This window comes from Triticum urartu, chromosome 3 (assembly GCF_003073215.2).
Source record: "Triticum urartu cultivar G1812 chromosome 3, Tu2.1, whole genome shotgun sequence".
NCBI classification, from domain to species: domain Eukaryota; kingdom Viridiplantae; phylum Streptophyta; class Magnoliopsida; order Poales; family Poaceae; genus Triticum; species Triticum urartu.
This window is the reverse complement of record NC_053024.1, coordinates 627,906,669-627,924,005: the sequence shown is the minus strand read 5'-3', so window position 1 is coordinate 627,924,005 and position 17,337 is coordinate 627,906,669. Positions and strand designations below refer to the sequence as shown.

The following is a 17,337-nucleotide window of genomic DNA, read 5'->3' as shown; positions in this document are numbered from 1 at the left end:
CTTAATGCTTGTCACTAGGGCCAGAGTGCCATGATTTCATATCCGAACCTATTATGTTTTCATGAATATATTTGTGTTCTTGATCCTATCTTGCAAGTTGTAGACACCTATTACGAGTTATGATCTGCATACCCCAATGTGACAATAATTGAGATTCTTTCCGGTGATTACCGTAGTTTGAAGAGTTCATGTATTCACTAAGTGCTAATGCTTTGTTCCGGTTCTCTATTAGGAGGCCTTAATATCCCTTAGTTTTCATTAGGACCCCACTGCCAATGGGAGGGTAGGACAAAAGATGTCATGCAAGTTCTTTTCCATAAACACATATGACTATATACGGGATACATGCCTACATTATATTGATGAATTGGAGTTAGTTCTGTGTCACCCTAGGTTATGATTACTACATGATGAATATCATTTGACACAATTATCATTGCCGATCCATTATCTACGAGTTCGTCACATATTGATCTTTGCTAAGTTACTTTCGTGCTACTGCTGTTACAATCACTACAAAACTGCTACTGTTGCTTTTGTCACCGTTACCGTTACTTCTATATTACTTTGGTACTAAATACTTTGTTGCAGATATTAAACCTTTTAGGTGTGGTTGAATTGACAACTCAGCTGCTAATACTAAAGAATATTTTTTGGCTCCCCTTGTATCGAATCAATAAATTTGGGTTGAATACTCTATCCTCGAAAACTGTTGCGATCCCCTATACTTGTGGGTTATCACTCATCGGAGCCGGAAGAGGAGGAGGAAGAGGAGGCACAGTCGACTCCGATGGTTGTGGCGGATCCGGACGAGGACAAGGCGGAGCAGCCGGCACCGGCTCCGGGCTTCAACATGAAGGACGCGGAGGCGGAGTTCGCGGTCGCCCAAGCGGCCGAGATGGCGAAGCAGCAGGCCATCCTGGATTCCATCCAGGATGAGGCCTATGTGGAGGCCAACGGGCAGGAACAGGTGAAGACTGACGTGCTTTTCCGAACTTGGCACAGAGATAGAGGCGGAGGCCGATGCGGAGCAGCCGCCACCATGTACCCGGAACCGGGCACGGAGATAGTGGACATCTCCTATGTGGATTAGGGTGGTATAGGTTGATCTACATAGGATTTGCTTACTCACATGCTTTCTACGGATTTAAGATTTCAAATATATGGTATCCAGATGCAGAGAAGTAAATATGAGGTGTGATCGGCCACTGCTCACGGACACGTCCGTGTTTGAGGGGTTGGATTTGACAAGTCCGGCTGTAGATACTCTTAGCACGGCGACTTTCTTACTATCTATTATAATAATGTTTGTCCGCCTCCGTAATGAAGGGACGATGACGGCGACGTGCCTTTGGTTCACTCTAGTATTTGTAGTCGTTGGTAGGTGGTCTAAGGACCTGTAATTTATTTCTGATTCCTACTACTTATTTTATTCAGCTATTGCGTGAGGTTGCAGGACGCTCATTTTCATTCAAGTCTTCTATGGTTTTCTTCCGTTTCAAAAGATCTCAACCTGTGCAGGCTTTACTCGAGCCGATTTTGATTGTTGGAACAAGCGCAAAGTGCTTGCGTGCATCGATCGTGACGGCGTCGCCCGCTCGATCGTGTGGCACGCACGATGCCGACGTAAACACGAGTTGCACACTTCCTGTACGTCCCGCTCGTGCTCGTATTCTAGGGTCAGATTGAGCCGCGTCTCGTCGGACGATTTACCTGTGATGAGTCGTCACGTCTGTCCCTCGCCGGTAAACAGTGCCGTCGACACGGAAATCTTCGTCTGATCTATCGATCTCTCGGAGGATCCGGAGACAAGCCCGACACGGACGTCACACGACATGTCGCGCTCTGCCTCTGGCGGCGCACGGCCGGGCGGAATGCCCCATGCTCGATCGATCGGTGGTCTGCTCCCAGGATAAAACTCCACGGCGATGGACAGTTTGACACCCTCGACCAGTCGACCGACGCGACCGTCAGAGAACAGAGGAGGCGCCCGATCAGCGGAGGATCGACCCAAGTGGAGACGCAAATTGCTCGGACGACCGCGACGAGCCATGCTGCACACGACACCAATGATCGATCCGCAGTGGAGGATCAACACGGGACGGCCGGAGCTTTCCTACGAGCTAGTCGCCCGCCCGCTTTCTCGTTTCGTCCCTTTCAGCTGCCCCGCGTGCAACAGGAAGCCACGCCGGCGGCCTCCTGGCCTCGGCGAGCGAGCGAGCGATCGATCGTCCGAGACGAGACGTTGCCGTCGCACGCGCGCTCTTTTTGCTTTCGCTTTTTAGCAAGGCCTTTCTTTGGTTTGCATGCGCGCGCTTTTGCTAAGTTAGGCGGGTACTGGTGCACACACAGTTTTGCTCATTGTCGCTAGAGGCGACCTGACATGGCCTCCGACTACCATCCAAGTTGGTTCAGTCATCCATCTCGCGCACGGAACGGTGGAGGGACTGCAGTCTGGCGGTGCTGGGAAACAACGGAATAATCATTGATCCCAGTCATCATTGGCAATAGAATAATTTAAGCGGAGGCCGAGACGAGGATCAGACGTCAACTTGCTCAAGTGAAGAGATCAGGATAGGCTGATAGCTTGCTGCCCAAAGCCACCCGGTTTTCTCGATCTACATTCTGCAGATAAGCACCCCTCGTGCAGCTGACTCTGACTCCTAATGTCATGTGTGATCTCTGACAAGGCAAGTTTTAGCATGGAAGTTAAGCTGTTACTGTCTTAGATCTAGGCTTCAGATTCAGAAGACGACCGATCGCGTCATCTCTCCAACGTTTTCCCACTGCTAACACAAATATCTGATCTTCCATGATGCTAAAGCGCTTGCAGAATCATCGTGAATTGACCGCCCAAGAATCTCCTCGATGGATCCGATATCCCCGTTGCTGTTGAGACGCTGACTCGACCTGAATAATTGCCCCGTCAGTGCTTCCCTCTGCATCTGAGTGGCCACGTAGGCTCATGGGCCATGAAGATGCGCAACATATGCAGATAGACATGCGAACTCTTGACAGTACCTTAACCACCAGCATTGAGGGCCTCTGGAAACAGCAAACACGGACGTATCGCTAGCCGTTGGATCTACACGTGCAGCCGCATTATTGCAGAGTTTGCCGACGTGCCGAGACGAGTGATCGATGGACGATAGTCCAGACATATAGTGGCACCAAAAGCAGGTGTCGCTGGGTGCATGTCAAGAGGCTAGAGATGCTACTAGTACGGACGATGTTTGTGACAAGAACCCACTCGAGTGGAACATGCATGAGCCAAAGGTGGTGTCACAACATAACTGCAATAATGGAAAACGTAATTGGTCCCCCAGATTTATGAAGATACTCCAATCGGATTGACTGTTCCATGACAATGCAGCTTTAGGTCAGCTTATATTCTGTGCTTGATTCCACTTAAATATCTAGTTTTTTTTAAAAGAAAGAAGATTAAAACCCCCAGCCTCTGCATCAACCGATGGATACAGTCATCTTTATTTATTATTCAACATACGTCTAATAAGAACATACATGAAGCCACCCAAAGCAACCATTCACACCTACAAAACTCGATAATGTGGAGTGCTCTCACTCCCATATCTAAAACCGGTGTCGTTGCCGATCTATCCACGTAACGTATCGGAATGAATAGCCGGTGCAGCAGCAGACCTAAACCGTACACCACATGCACATGTTTTAGAAGCCGTCATCATCATTGGACCGCTGACCCATCTTCAAGAGAGAGATCTGCATCATCCTTGCCAGTCTGTCCATCCGTCGACGTCGCCACAACGCCCAACGACGCCACTGCCCTGCGCTCGTCGATCCAGACGCGAAGATTCTGGAGGATCTGTCGTGCGTAGCACCTGCCGACCAGGCATGACATAGCGTAGCACCTGCCGGCTAGGCATGACTTGACATCTCCACCGAAGCTCTGTGCAAGACGAAGCCGCTCCACCTCCTGCCCCTGTCTTCCAGCGCTGCTCCATCAACGATGCTCACAAGAGAGAAACGACACCGCAGTACCACCATCGTCCGATCTAGAAGACCAGATCCTAGGGTTCCCCCAGAGCAGCACGAGTGGGTCGACAGAAGTTACACGACGATGGGTTCATCAAGGTAACGGCGCAGAACGCCGCCATCGCCTGCCATCGGCTCGGTTTTCACCAGCAACTCTGTCTTCCCGACTCGTAGCCGGGACAAGATGACGGATCTCGAGATCTGGCCATCCAGCCTCAGGCCAACCACCTCCGACAAAGGAGATGACCACCACCGCCGGATGCACTAGCCAGATTTGACCAGAGGCGCCGCCGAACAATCCACCAATATTTAGCTGCAGCTCGCAGAATTCCTCGAAATCTTTCCTGTAGTAATTTTTCATTCATATTCCCCTTGACTTCAGTGGCGACATGTCGGATTTGTCTAACAAGAATCGTAGAATCAATCCAATCAATTTGAATGGTAAAATCATAGAATCGTTTTTTAAAAAAAAATTGGAGGGTTTACCCCTGATCTCTGCATCGACAATGCACACAACCATACATGATGGAAATGCATTCCGACAACCTAGAATGACAGTCCTCAGTGTGGTTTAGCTTGGTGTCTACATATTCCGCCTGGTCCTTCTGGCGGTCTTCTTGCCTTCGTTTTTGTGATCGGAGCTCCTCTTCGGGCATTTGGCTCGAGGTCGTCGAGGTGGTGTCTTGTCTATGGCTTTGGGACTACATGGGCAGCACACCAACCGGTGTTTGCGATGTGGTCTCGGCTATGTTGGTCCTTTGTTGATGTATGTGCCTTGCCTCGCCAGAACGTTGTGGTCGTCCGTGGGGGTATCGACCTCTAAGAGGGTACGGTTGGCTCCGATCACTACCATTCTTGTGGCATCAACTTTGTACCCTGCCCCTTTATGTGCCCTATGGAGCTTGCACTCGTGTAGACCTTTCTAAAAATTGTTTAGCTAAAGATGAGTTCCTGATTTTTGAATTTGGGTCAGTCGATTCATCGCAAAAGGAATGCGGAGAAGAGGTGTAGCACCAAGGCCACTGACGGCGCTGCCAGGGAGAGCGTAGGGAGACCTGGGACACCAGCAAGGCCTCAGTCAGGAAGAACCGCATCTAGAGACAACACGGCTCAGGGGCAAGTTAGAAGGTTGATAGTTATGGGTGTAGGGTGTGCAGACTTGCTATGAAAATATCATGGTGCGTTGATTTAGATAAATGGTCGGGGTGGCGGTGGGGGCAATGAGGTTGGCACGGGAGGCGCCTGCAACAGGCAGCCCGCCCGGTGGCAGTATGCTGCAAGAGGAAGAAGAACGGTTGGAGGTAGAAGAGATAATCGAATCCGCCTAAACCAGCGCACTGGAGGAGGAGCCCATATGCCAACCTTGAATTGTTACCGGTCTATGAAATAGACCGCCTAGTCAGCACCCAACTCGATCGCCATGTAACCTAGATATCTAAAACCACCGTACTAATTTTTAATCTATTTGGCAAACAAGACTAAGACTTTCTCGGAATGATCAGCACGGTAGTTTTCATTTTTTTAAGTATGTTTTCAACATTTTATGGGCATTTTCATTTAGGATCCAGAATTTTATCAAAATTTACTCTGAATATGTATTTTTCCTATATTTTTTAGTCTGTTTGGCAAAAAGATCGAAACTTTCCTAGAATGATTAGCACAGTAGTGCTCATTTTTTAGAATTGTTTTCTGATTTTTTTGGGCACTTTCAAATTTTGGGTCAACTTTTGAACAAAAAGGGGCTGACGTGGCAGCTGACTAGGATGGGTGCTTGAACGGTCGACTGGTCAAAACAGCCAAAAAAAAGTAGTTTCAAGAGAGGAGGGTTGATAGTTGTCTGGTTTTCGGAGTTCGAAGTTGCAAAGTAGACGATTTTGATGTTCGGGGTTGTTTCTTAGACAATTTAGGGATATAATATGGACTTAGCTCTCTATCTAACGGCTCAGATTGGCCCTAGCAAATCGACTGACCCAATCTATTTTTGGGGGCAACTAGCAAACATGTTCTTCAGCAGGGACGTCCACTGCTCCGAATAATTAAAGTTGGACACAGGAACAAGTCAAGCAGGGGATCATTTCGCTGTCGCAGCACTAGAAGCTGATGCAATGGCGGTTTAACTTACGCTCTATTGTTTGACATATAGGAGTATTCATTAGTAGATTGACATGGCAGGCATTATTTTGCAATCAGTCAGGGCATCCGTCCTGCTTGCGCATGGTCTGCTGCCCGGCAGGCAGTTCACGGGGTTCACGTCGCAATCCAATCAGTCGCGCCGGTATAAAACTGTGTTCTTTGGTCTGTTGCAAAACACCACCCAGACAGATCGCCTTGGCTGCTGATTGCAGTTCTTTATCTGCATCAAGACGAGGAACTTATCTGATAATATACGAGTACGTGCGTGATCTGCAGAGAATCTGGCCAAGAGGCACGGGATGATTATAGTATTTGCCCATGATCTGGTCATGATCTGCAGCTTTCGGCCGTGCAATTGTTATGGGTTATCTGCACCTGTAGCGTTTGCTTCTAGTAGGGCAGTGAGCTGGCTCGGCAGATCTTTGACTCGAATTTCTGCTGGTGGCGTTATCGTCTCTTAGCTAGCTAGAGTCCGAGACCTGCTGATTGGCGCTTCGTTTTCCATGAACCTACCTCACCTACCGTGGTTGAAACGGGAGGGGGGCATTTCGGAGGTTCAGAAAAATCGACCGCCCTGCTCCGTTCGTTTACACTTGGTTTTTCACGAAGGCACAACAGTGTGGAGAGGAACAACAGTTGAGCTCAGCACTACTCCTCTCGATCGACCGGCGTTCTAGTGCCGGTGACTCAGCGCCCGTCGACGCGCGGGCACGGGGGCGCGGCACGTTGGCACGGGCACGGGCACGGGCACGGCCGGGGCGGAGACCGGGCGGGAGCTGCGCGACGCGGCCGTTGCTTTCACTTTCAGCCAGTGGATGGCAGCCTCCACCAGTCACCAGACCACCAGCGATGCCGCCCGCCGCAGCCTCCCGCGATCCACCACAGGATAGAAGATTCCGGCGCGCGCGGGTGGGGCTGGACGGGACGGAGCCCGTCGCGCTTGGTCCCCGCGCAGTGTAAAATCCGTCCCTGTCGCGCCCACCACGCAGGGGCGGGCGTGCAAGTGCGAATCCCGAGACGCAATGAACCGCCACCGCTATATATACGCCGGCCGGCGCATCAGACGGAGCAGAGGCTTCAGAGCATTTCCGCGCCGCGACCCAAAGGAAAGCTAGAGGCGCCCGCACCTCCTGCCTCCGTGGCCGCTCTCCTCTGCTCCGTCTCTCTCGCTCCACTGCTTATAGCCCAGAGCTCGCCCGCCGGTTCCTCTCTATCTCTCCCTCTCCTCCTCTGGCACTCTGCTGCTTCGATCCAGGCCAAGGAATTCCGCCCGCGTCTCCTGCCTTCCTGCAGCCGGTGCGTTCCTTCGTTCCCCTGTGCTGTGCCCTGCCTTTTGTGTGCGGTTACATTTCTCCATTTGGTACGCGGACAAGTTTTGGTACTAGCAGGATTGATTGAGTACCTATGCATGTGCTCGCTCCTAATATATACAGTACGTCTTATATTTGTTGACATACTTAGCTACCTATAAAACGTCCTATATTTGTTTACGGAGAAAGTACTTTACCGCTTTGATGGGAAAATCTGGTTTTCGTGAGGTGCCTAATGCACTGGTACGGAGGGAGTAGCAGGATTGATCGAGTACCTATATATGTACTTTACTGCTTTGGTAGTTTTGGGCGTTAAAACTTACTTCAAAACAATAGAGGGCTGCATGCATCAATTGATGCACGAGCCGGGGTTTTCCCTCCTTTTTGAAACAAAAACTTTACTAGTTTATTGTACTAGAGAGTATGGAGCCACATACCTCCTCCGTTCGTCATTATAAGATGTTTTGGATATTTCAATATGGACTATATACTAGTTAAAATAAGTGAACAAAGACACTAAAACATGTCTATACACATCCGATTCACAAAAAAGTTACAACGTCCTGTATTTGTAAATGGAGGGAGTACTATATAAGTATGGCTTGATGTATATAGCTCACTTTAGTCATAATAATGTTGTATTGCTTTTTGATGCATTTCTTGATTCATATCATGTACTCTGATTGCTTTTCCCGGGAAGCGGTAGTCTGCCACATGGACATTTTTTTGTGAGACGAAACACATGGCCATATTATTAATTATCGTAGAGTAGCTCTTCTGACCAAGAGAAGTAGAGACCAATGGAGAAATATTGCTGCGACTGGTTAGGGGCATTGGACAGAGGAATCAGCATTCCATACGCATGGTTCATGCCGCTGACGGCGATGTGCTGGTGTTCATCAGTACTTGACAAAACATAGGTTAGCTCCGTGCCAAGATGATGCATGCAGAAAGCGTGGAACTTCGCCCGTTTGCAGATGAGATCATGTAGTAGAGTGTCGCTGCGCCCCTGCACCGTTCGGTCGTGTGTGGTCGGCAACGATCTGCTGTAGATGGAACTGCAGGCACCAGAACTCGCATTTCGCCGTCGTGTGACGCAATACTAGACAATGGCCATATGTTTTTCTTTTCTTTTCTTTTTTGACCGAAGAAAATGGCCGTATGTGCTAGAGACAACGGTAATAAGGACCTTTGTTCTGCTCTGGGAATCAAATTGTTCTGTGCGACCACTTGCTGAATGATCGAGTCGAATGTCGACATGAAGTATGAACACATCCAAGATCCGGTTCTAGTGATCCGAGACCGAGAGGCCGGGAAAAGATAGGGGTATATCCAATTAATGTACAGTACCTGCTAAAATATCTGCATAAGTTTATGTAAAAATCTGCAGTGCTTAGAAACTTAGAAGAGATTTTGGTATTCAGAGAGTACATTTCTGTTGCTGAAGAATTAGAGCATGAGAAGACTGATACTGGTATTTGCTAGGAGCCTAGGCTAACAAGAACTAGTATCTCTTTAGTAGCTTGGTCCCCACGATTATTCAGCACCAAGATTTGGCACAGTGATTTGTCTTGAAGTCTTTTCACACTTCAATTTCCATCAACTGCGATAAAAGTTCGGGTACAACTATGGTGATAGCCAACTGCAAACTGCTTTCATTCGTTTCTGGAATTTAAGCAGTATCCACTTCTGTGGAAATATCGTCTAGGCATTTATACCTTCATCAGATCCAGTGTGTCCACACTAATTTTTAGGATCCCTTATTTCTAGGTACACATTATGCAGGTCAACCTCACCTCCTCAGATATATTTCTGGTGACTAATGTTTAGGATCCCTTATTTTCAGGTACACAGGATGTCAACCTCGCCTCTTCAGATATATTTCTGGTGCATTCTACTATTTGCCAATGTTGGGATATCTACATCTTTACGTCTGGAAAAAGACGCACTCCTCGACATCAAAATTCATTTGCAGGATCCACAGAATTACATGAGCAACTGGGATGAATCTCACTCGCCGTGCCAATTTCACGGTGTAACGTGCCATGAAATTTCTGGTGAGGTCACAGGAGTGTCACTCTCAAATGCCTCGCTGTCAGGCACAATATCACCATCATTTTCTGTTCTCCACCAGTTGCATACTTTGGACCTCAGTGCAAATTCCATCTCAGGCATTATCCCTGCTGCACTGACCAACTGCACAAATTTGCAAGTTCTTAATTTGTCAATGAACAGCTTGACAGGCCAATTGCCTGATCTTTCATCATTGCTCAAACTGCAAGTTCTTGATTTATCAACAAATGGGTTTTCTGGTGCATTTCCTGTGTGGATCAGCAAATTATCAGGCCTAACTGAATTGGGCCTAGGAGAGAACAGTTTCGATGAAGGTGGTGTTCCTGAAAGCATTGGACTCCTGAAGAATCTGACATGGCTATTCTTGGGGCAATGCAACCTTAGAGGAGAGATACCAGCTTCAGTCTTTGACTTGGAGTCACTTGGGACTCTGGACTTCTCGCGCAATCAGATGACCGGTGTGTTCCCGAAGGCGATATCCAACTTGCGCAACCTGTGGAAGATTGAGCTCTACCAGAACAACCTGACTGGTGAAATTCCTCCTGAGCTTGTACACCTGACATTGTTATCTGAATTTGATGTGTCTCATAATCAACTTACTGGTGTACTGCCCAAGGAAATTGCTAGACTGAAGAATCTTAAGATCTTCCACGTCTACAGGAACAACTTCTATGGTGAGCTTCCTGAAGGACTGGGGAACTGGGAGTTTCTTGAGTCATTTTCAACTTATGAAAATCAATTCTCAGGAAACTTTCCTGCCAACCTTGGCAGATTCTCACCACTCAATACAATTGACATATCAGAGAATTATTTTACCGGTGAATTTCCGAAGTTCCTGTGCCAAAGCGACAAACTGCAGTTCTTACTGGCTTTGAGCAACAACTTCTCAGGTGAATTCCCCACCTCCTACTCTTCTTGCAAGACTCTAGAGAGGTTTAGAGTAAGCCAAAATCAGTTCAGTGGGAGCATTCCTCATGGCATATGGGGATTGCCTAATGCTGTCATCATTGATGTTGCTGACAATGGATTTATTGGAGGAATATCTTCTGATATAGGCATTTCAGCCACCCTAACCCAGCTGCTTGTTCAGAACAACAACTTCTCTAGTGAACTTCCAATGGAGCTGGGAAATCTCCCTCAGCTGAAGAAGCTGGTTGCTTCCAACAACAGATTCTCTGGCCAAATCCCTGCACACATTGGTAACCTGAAGCAATTGTCATACCTGCATTTGGAACAGAATGCATTAGAAGGGTCAATACCACCAGAAATTGGTTTGTGCGACAGCCTAGTTGACCTTGATCTTGCAGAGAATTCTTTGTCTGGCCAAATCCCTGACACAGTTGGCTCCCTTTTGATTCTGGATTCACTCAATCTATCCCATAACATGATCTCTGGTGAAATCCCTGATGCATTGCAGTCACTGAGGCCAACCTATGTTGATTTCTCTCACAACAATTTGTCTGGACCAATCCCCCCACAGCTCCTGATGATTGCCGGAGATGATGCATTCTCTGAAAACTCTGACCTATGTGTCACTGCCACTTCAGAAGGCTGGAGGCAATCAGGCACCAGTTTACGCCCTTGCCAGTGGATTGACAACCATCATAGCTTTTCACGGAGGCGGCTTTTTGCTGTGCTGATCATGGTGACCTCTTTGGTTGTTCTCTTATCTGGATTGGCATGTCTGAGATATGAAAATAACAGGCTTGAGGATTTCAACAGAAAGCAAGACACTGAGAGTGGTGATGACAGTGACTCAAAGTGGATTGTCGAGTCCTTCCATGTGCGAGGGGTCAATCCATCAGCTGCTTTGCCGGTACCCATGGTTACATAGCTCACTGTAAGTTCGAGACATCCTGTCACTTACATCGACTTATCTTTACATCTTTTTTGTAGTTATTAATGCTGTAACGGTTTAACGTTTAGTCTTCTGTGCAAGTACTGTAGAAAATATTTTGCCAGTGCTACCCAAACTCAACTACTCTATTATTCATCTTGTCCTGTCCTGGTAAATAACACCGTCTAATGAAGTGAAGCACTAACTATTTAATTTGACTATTAAAGCAGTATAATTGATGTAGTATCTTTCACTTGATACCAATATATGTTAAATGGACGCAGTTTGTCTTTTAATTTCTTCATAATATCCTTACACGTTTTGGTATCAAGTCATTAAAGTAGACCTATCCATGTATATTTGAGTAGTAACATTAACAAGTGAAATATTACTTACTCTTTAGATGCATATATTCACCTTAAAGATATCAGTATGAAGATTTAAGTCTTACGTCAGCTTATCTCTGAACTGCAGGGCTTCCGTATTCTCTCAAGGCGCGAGAAGAGAGTGACGTAAACTCTAGTCTTGTGCCGTCAGAGTTTCTTAGTGGACGTAGCTGGACAGACTACCAGTTTGAAGGTGAACTGGAAACTGTGTCCTGGGTTTGATCCCGTAACTGCAGCAGTTTGATCTATAAGTTGGCAACTATGCGTCAGAAGATATAATGAAGGTCTTTAACATTGCCCTTGTCTAAATTGTTCGAGCCCCTTCTGAGCGACCGACGATGAGAGAAGTTGTGAAAATGCTTATTGACAATGATTCTACTTCCGTATTCGGAGGGCAAAGAACAGGAATAATAAGTAAAAGCAGGCTACCTTTTCTTTGTAAGATGCCACCATCAACAAGATGAGGACCTTTACACTCAGAATAGCAACAACACTGAAGTAGCAGATTAGAATGTATTACTAGTGAGCTGGAAGCAAGTAACTAGAAGGCTGTTAATAATACTCTGGAGGTGTAGTGGCCTCTGTGGTAGCCTCATAGGTCATGTATCTGCAGCAGTTTATGTATAAATTCAGTCATATAGCTTGCAGTTTCTGTAAAAATGCTAGATGGTGATTTACTGTACTGAACTGTGATAATGATGAAACATAGCAGTGTAGTCCAATTTCGACTACTTTGAATGGGCTCGATTTTATCAAAGAGGAGCTTGTCTTTAACACAGTACTTCCTATTTCACATGTTAGTCATTCTTGCAAGTTTATTTAGAGGTAGTAGAAACAAGCCAATGGGTCATTACAACCGATCCAGCTAAGCTGTTAGCTCCAAATCTTTGCGGAACTGATCGGATATCACATCCCGATACGTGGACATCAGAGAAAAATGATACGATACAGTACAGAGACTCAGCCTACAGATTCAACCGCTATTCTACAAGTCTTGTACATCCTCTAGCTGACAGTTTTGAAAGGGGTGGAGACCTTCAGGCTATCCACGATGTCGCTCACAGAGCCTATCCCCACTGCCACTGAGATCATCAGGCAGACCATGCTCAAACCTTGCAGGAGATACCACTTGGTCCCCTTGGTGATCTTCCCCTGGGCAATGTGCATGCTTATGGGGAAGTACACGGTTAGCGGCCAGAAGCTGAACGCGCCGAGGAGCCCTAGCACCGCGTTGAAGAACGGTATCATCATTGCCACCACAGTTGTTGCAATAACTATGACCGTCCGTAGGACGAGCTTGTAGGGCGCGACGGTCACCGAGCCTCGCTGCATGAGCGGGATGCTGACGGTGTATGCGCTGCTGATGAACTTGGTGTCTGGCCACCTGGAGACAATCCACCTCTCTGCTGTAGCGAATATGGGCTGTGCATAGACCTGCATTGAGGAAAGCATTTTAGTTCCAAGTTGTTGAACAGTTCAGCTTGTCAATATTATGGAATATGCAAATTCTCAATTTCTGATTGAGATGCACTGACCTGATATGCCCCAATAAGGTGGAGGATGAGGCACATGTTGGCGATGTCGACGAGCCAGAATGGCCCTAATCCGGGGGCCGTAAGGATGTTGCCGGGAGCATCTGAACCAAATGCGGCATATCCGGCGCAGCCAACGGAGATGTAGAATATGGTGGTGGCTCCGATTCCATACATTGCTGCCTTCTTCATGGTCTTGTGCTCAGATGGTGGGGACTTCAGTGTATCCTGCAAGCAAAACAGGTAAGAAGTTACTGACAAAAAACATTGCCACCTGGAGTAATGTTCTGAAACAAAAACATGTGTATCTGAATTCTGATCAAACATGTAATTTCTGGAGTTTGAGTATCTGAATCATCATCATCCATGCTTACCTGGATCTCAATGAGCACTTCTGCGAAAGTGTAGGCAAAGGCAATGTTCCCAAGGGCAAGGAGCACGTCCCACGTCTTCTTGCTGGACGACGCCGCGGTGGCGCCTGCGATCCTCCCGTCGGGCCGGAGGCCGTGCGACGCCCACTCCGTCACCGAGAGCGCGAGCCCGATGAAGGAGTAGGCGAACGACATGACCGCCGCGACGACCGACAGCCACGTGATGTGCTCCAGGCCGGGGAACTGGGACAGCACCACCTGGACCACGGTGAAGGCGAGCATGAGCACGGTGCCCGGCGCGTCGCAGCGCGCGCCCTGGCCGTTCTCGTGCACGCAGTCCGACCTCCTGATCGCACTAGAAACAGAGAAAAAAACAGGATTCAGCATGTCCCTGAATGATAACTTGTCACGTACTTTGGTAGTTTGATTCGTGATGAGGAGGTGGACTGAATTTTGGTTGTTGGTTTGATGATACTCACACCATGCTGATGGTGGCGGTGATGGTGTAGCCGACCATGGTGCCCCACAGGTTGCCGTACTGGGCGATCCCGCACATGAACACCTCTCTGGGACCTGGGGAAAAGTTTCAGGCATTGGGTTCAGAATCCTTGCTGTTTTGCGTGTGGAGGAACAGAGGGGGACACGTACTGAGGTAGGATCGGACGGCGTCGGTGTAGGTGTGGTTCCGGGCGCCGGTGACGGGGTCGGGCGCGCGGTAGGCGTTGGCGAGCAGCGTGGAGGTGTAGTAGGTGACGCACGCGAAGCCCACCAGCGCGAGCGGCCCGGCCACCCACCCCAGCTGCGCCACGCTCCACGCCAGCGCCAGCACGCCGGAGCCGATCACCGCCGTCACAATGTGCGCCGTCGCCGTCCATACCGTCCCTGCAACGAACGAACAAACAAAGACCGCCGCCGCCGCCGCCGGGGCCGATCAATCCAAACCCCCAGGAGGAATAATCGTGCACGCTAAAGCCGTTACACAAACGCCCCTATAAACCAGGCAAAAGGAAATCGAGAGGAGGGGCGGCGCACCTTTGCGCTCGTGCTCGCCCGTCTCGACGTCCTCTGCTGCTGCTGCGGCGGCGGCGGCGTCGGCGGCGGCGTGCTTGTCCATCTTCTCGCCGCGTGGCGTGGCGTGGCGTGGGGGTGTGGGAGTCAGAGGGACGGGTGCGGCAAGGCAATGAAGCACCAGGACGGGGGTTTGGTCGGTACGTATTTATAGGACTCGGAGCAGAGCTGGGGCTGGGCTTTAAACGGGAGCTCTGATGATAGGGCCGGCACTCTGACCTGTACAACACCGGCATTCCAGGTTCGGCGCCGTCGGACTCCATTGGGCAGGGTTCGGATCCAATGCCCCGACTCATTAAATCACTGCGTTAACTACATTGGTCGTTGAACCAATCTATATTTGGATGGATACTGGTATTCTCGGTCCACCAGAGGTTAAGTCTTAGATTTGACATTGGTGCTCGCATTATTTTTGAAATTATTTTATGCTTCCGGCGATGTTCATCAGTGGGAGGAGACATTCCCCTTGACCGTGAGCTGTCGATGCTGACTTTGTAAAATCTTAAGATGCTAGGTCGGCTCAATCTCTCGAAGGTGCTCATAGCAGTATGGTGTGCGTGCATACGATTATAGGGGTGAATGTATGCTTGTGTATGTGAGCGACTGTGATTGTACTGTATTAAAAAAAAACTACATTGGTCATTAATTGCTCATGAAAGCAAAAGTACCAAATTGCAGAATCCACCCTGATGATTGTATCTTCATCAAGGTTTTTTGGTGTATTTTATATCTATACGCATCGGTCAGGGTGATAATTTTTCCTACTCAGCCGCCTCCGCAGCTGCCCGAGTTAAGTTATGATCCTGCAACACCCGATCCATGCAACATAAGTCTCCGCATGCGACACGTTTTGCGTGTGTATAAAACGTCGTTGCAACACTTCCCATTGCGATCCGTACAAGATTACTCAAGTACTCCGAGTATGCAAACAAATCACATTCATTAAACTAAAAAATGTGCATGCAACATACAGAAGCAACGCAAACAACATGCAGAACAAAGGAACCAATGATGTACATTCACATCTGTAACATAAATTCAATTACTTGTGACATGTCTAGAATCATCGACATAAAGACAATTTGTACCCAACAAACAACATGTGCACATGCAACGTGAGAGAAAAATTTACACAGCATCAAAGATCCCAAAATCCACTACAACTCACACATCAACGTAGGCACCAACTTTATCCATACGGGCACGCGGACCATGACTATGGCTTGATGGAGCCTCGCCAAAACTAGATCAGGTGGCCACATATCCATTCCATGCAGCCCCAACATCTTCCTTAGAGCTAGGTGGCGCAAACGCAAGCTCCACCATGGGGTCCTCGTCCATGTCATGAGCTTCATTACCATCCATCTAGGGTGGGAAAGAAGATGACTGGTCAAAGGAGAAAGAGCGGTGTGGGAGGATGACAACATAGTAACACAAGAGGAGAAAATCTACTTGGGGAGGGAGAGATGCTCGTGCCTCGTGGGGAAGGAGAAGCGAAAAGAATGGAGTAAGCGTCTATCAGTTTTGTGTGGCAAACCATCCTCGAGGCCGAGTCAAGGGGTTGCTTGCACTAGTTTGGGTACTTTAGGAGGTTGGGTGATCGGGAAATATATTGGGTGTTAAGTGTTTCTTGACGAAAGTTTTGTGCATGTTTTATTCTTAATAATATCAAAGGAAAATGGTAGATCTAGTTATTAGAGCCTTAAAAACTACTCAAAAAATAATCCAAATTTGTGCGGGATTTGGTGAAACGTTTGGCGGCGGCGGACTCCATGATTGGGCATAGTCCAGACCCAATGCTTCGAGTGGTTAAACCAGTGCATTAACTACATTGGTCATTATATACTTCTCTTTACGAAGAGTAAACATTGGTCATTATTTAATCTTTTCTCCTGGATTTATTAGAGCATCTCCAACCGCGGTTATAATATGGCACCAAAAAATGTTATTGGACATCAAATAGTGGATTTTATATTATCCAATGCTTCGAGGCACCAAATGAGCAAGTTCATTCAAAAAACCACCAACCACATGGTGGATCAAAAGCCATCATAGTTCACAAGTGGCCAACGCACTCGTGTCGTCGTCGCCAGCACCACCATACGTCGTCACCATCATTGTTGCCACCATCACCATTGCCTCCGCCACAACCATTGTTGCCACCACCACCGAATGACATAACCAAGATGTCCCCATGAGTTAATAACTCCCAATATTGTCTTGCCCTATCGTCCATCTTCCTAGGATCCATCACCATTATAGCACACTCCTTGGCTATCCTCTTATTGTTTTGTTCCCAGCCTCCATTGCAAGCCTTCACACCTCAATTTCAAGTTTTTTTTTCTTCCACTCTCATCTTTCTCTCCTCGATCAAGCACATTTGCCTCCCACCTCTTCTCCTCCATCATCTTTATCTCATATAAACGAGTCAAATTCTCCTCCTTCCGGTCACCCTCCTGTGCTCTCTTCACCTCCATCATCGGAATACGTTCTTCCTTGTATGCTCCAACACCGCTATGCGTCTTGGCTGCCTTGGAATTTTTTGTCCATACGAACGGGTTTGAGGAGTGGATAGGTTCTCTATCAAGTCATCCTCATCAACAACAATGTTAAGCA

At 47.9% G+C, this 17,337-nt stretch overlaps 2 protein-coding genes across 2 annotated transcripts; one reads left to right on the top strand and one right to left on the bottom strand.

Annotated features, from left to right (window-relative positions):
- The first annotated feature begins 7,194 nt into the window (after window positions 1-7,194).
- LOC125545447 (receptor protein-tyrosine kinase CEPR2-like) lies at window positions 7,195-12,488 on the top strand. The gene is made up of 3 exons (XM_048709385.1): window positions 7,195-7,440; window positions 9,301-11,367; window positions 11,839-12,488. The coding sequence occupies exon 2, from the start codon at window positions 9,310-9,312 to the stop codon at window positions 11,359-11,361; it is 2,052 nt and encodes a 683-aa protein (XP_048565342.1). The 5' UTR covers window positions 7,195-7,440; window positions 9,301-9,309; the 3' UTR covers window positions 11,362-11,367; window positions 11,839-12,488.
- A 50-nt stretch (window positions 12,489-12,538) lies between these two features.
- LOC125545448 (amino acid permease 6-like) lies at window positions 12,539-14,876 on the bottom strand. Its single transcript, XM_048709386.1, has 6 exons — window positions 14,686-14,876; window positions 14,302-14,535; window positions 14,133-14,226; window positions 13,657-14,008; window positions 13,286-13,510; window positions 12,539-13,184 (listed from the first exon to the last, which is right to left on the bottom strand). Exons 1-6 carry the CDS (start codon window positions 14,765-14,767, stop codon window positions 12,756-12,758), a joined length of 1,416 nt encoding a protein of 471 aa, XP_048565343.1. The 5' UTR covers window positions 14,768-14,876; the 3' UTR covers window positions 12,539-12,755.
- Between the last annotated feature and the right edge of the window lie 2,461 nt (window positions 14,877-17,337).

Bases quoted from the DNA above. Each gene is read 5' to 3' on its own strand.
- LOC125545447 (XM_048709385.1), top strand. From the start codon at position 9,310: ATGTCAACCTCGCCTCTTCAGATATATTTCTGGTGCATTCTACTATTT.
- LOC125545448 (XM_048709386.1), bottom strand. From the start codon at position 14,767: ATGGACAAGCACGCCGCCGCCGACGCCGCCGCCGCCGCAGCAGCAGCA. The intron at 14,536-14,685 runs GTGCGCCGCCCC...CGTTCGTTGCAG, and splicing joins GGGCGAGCACGAGCGCAAAG to GGACGGTATGGACGGCGACG. The intron at 13,511-13,656 runs GTAAGCATGGAT...TTTTGCTTGCAG, and splicing joins AAGTGCTCATTGAGATCCAG to GATACACTGAAGTCCCCACC.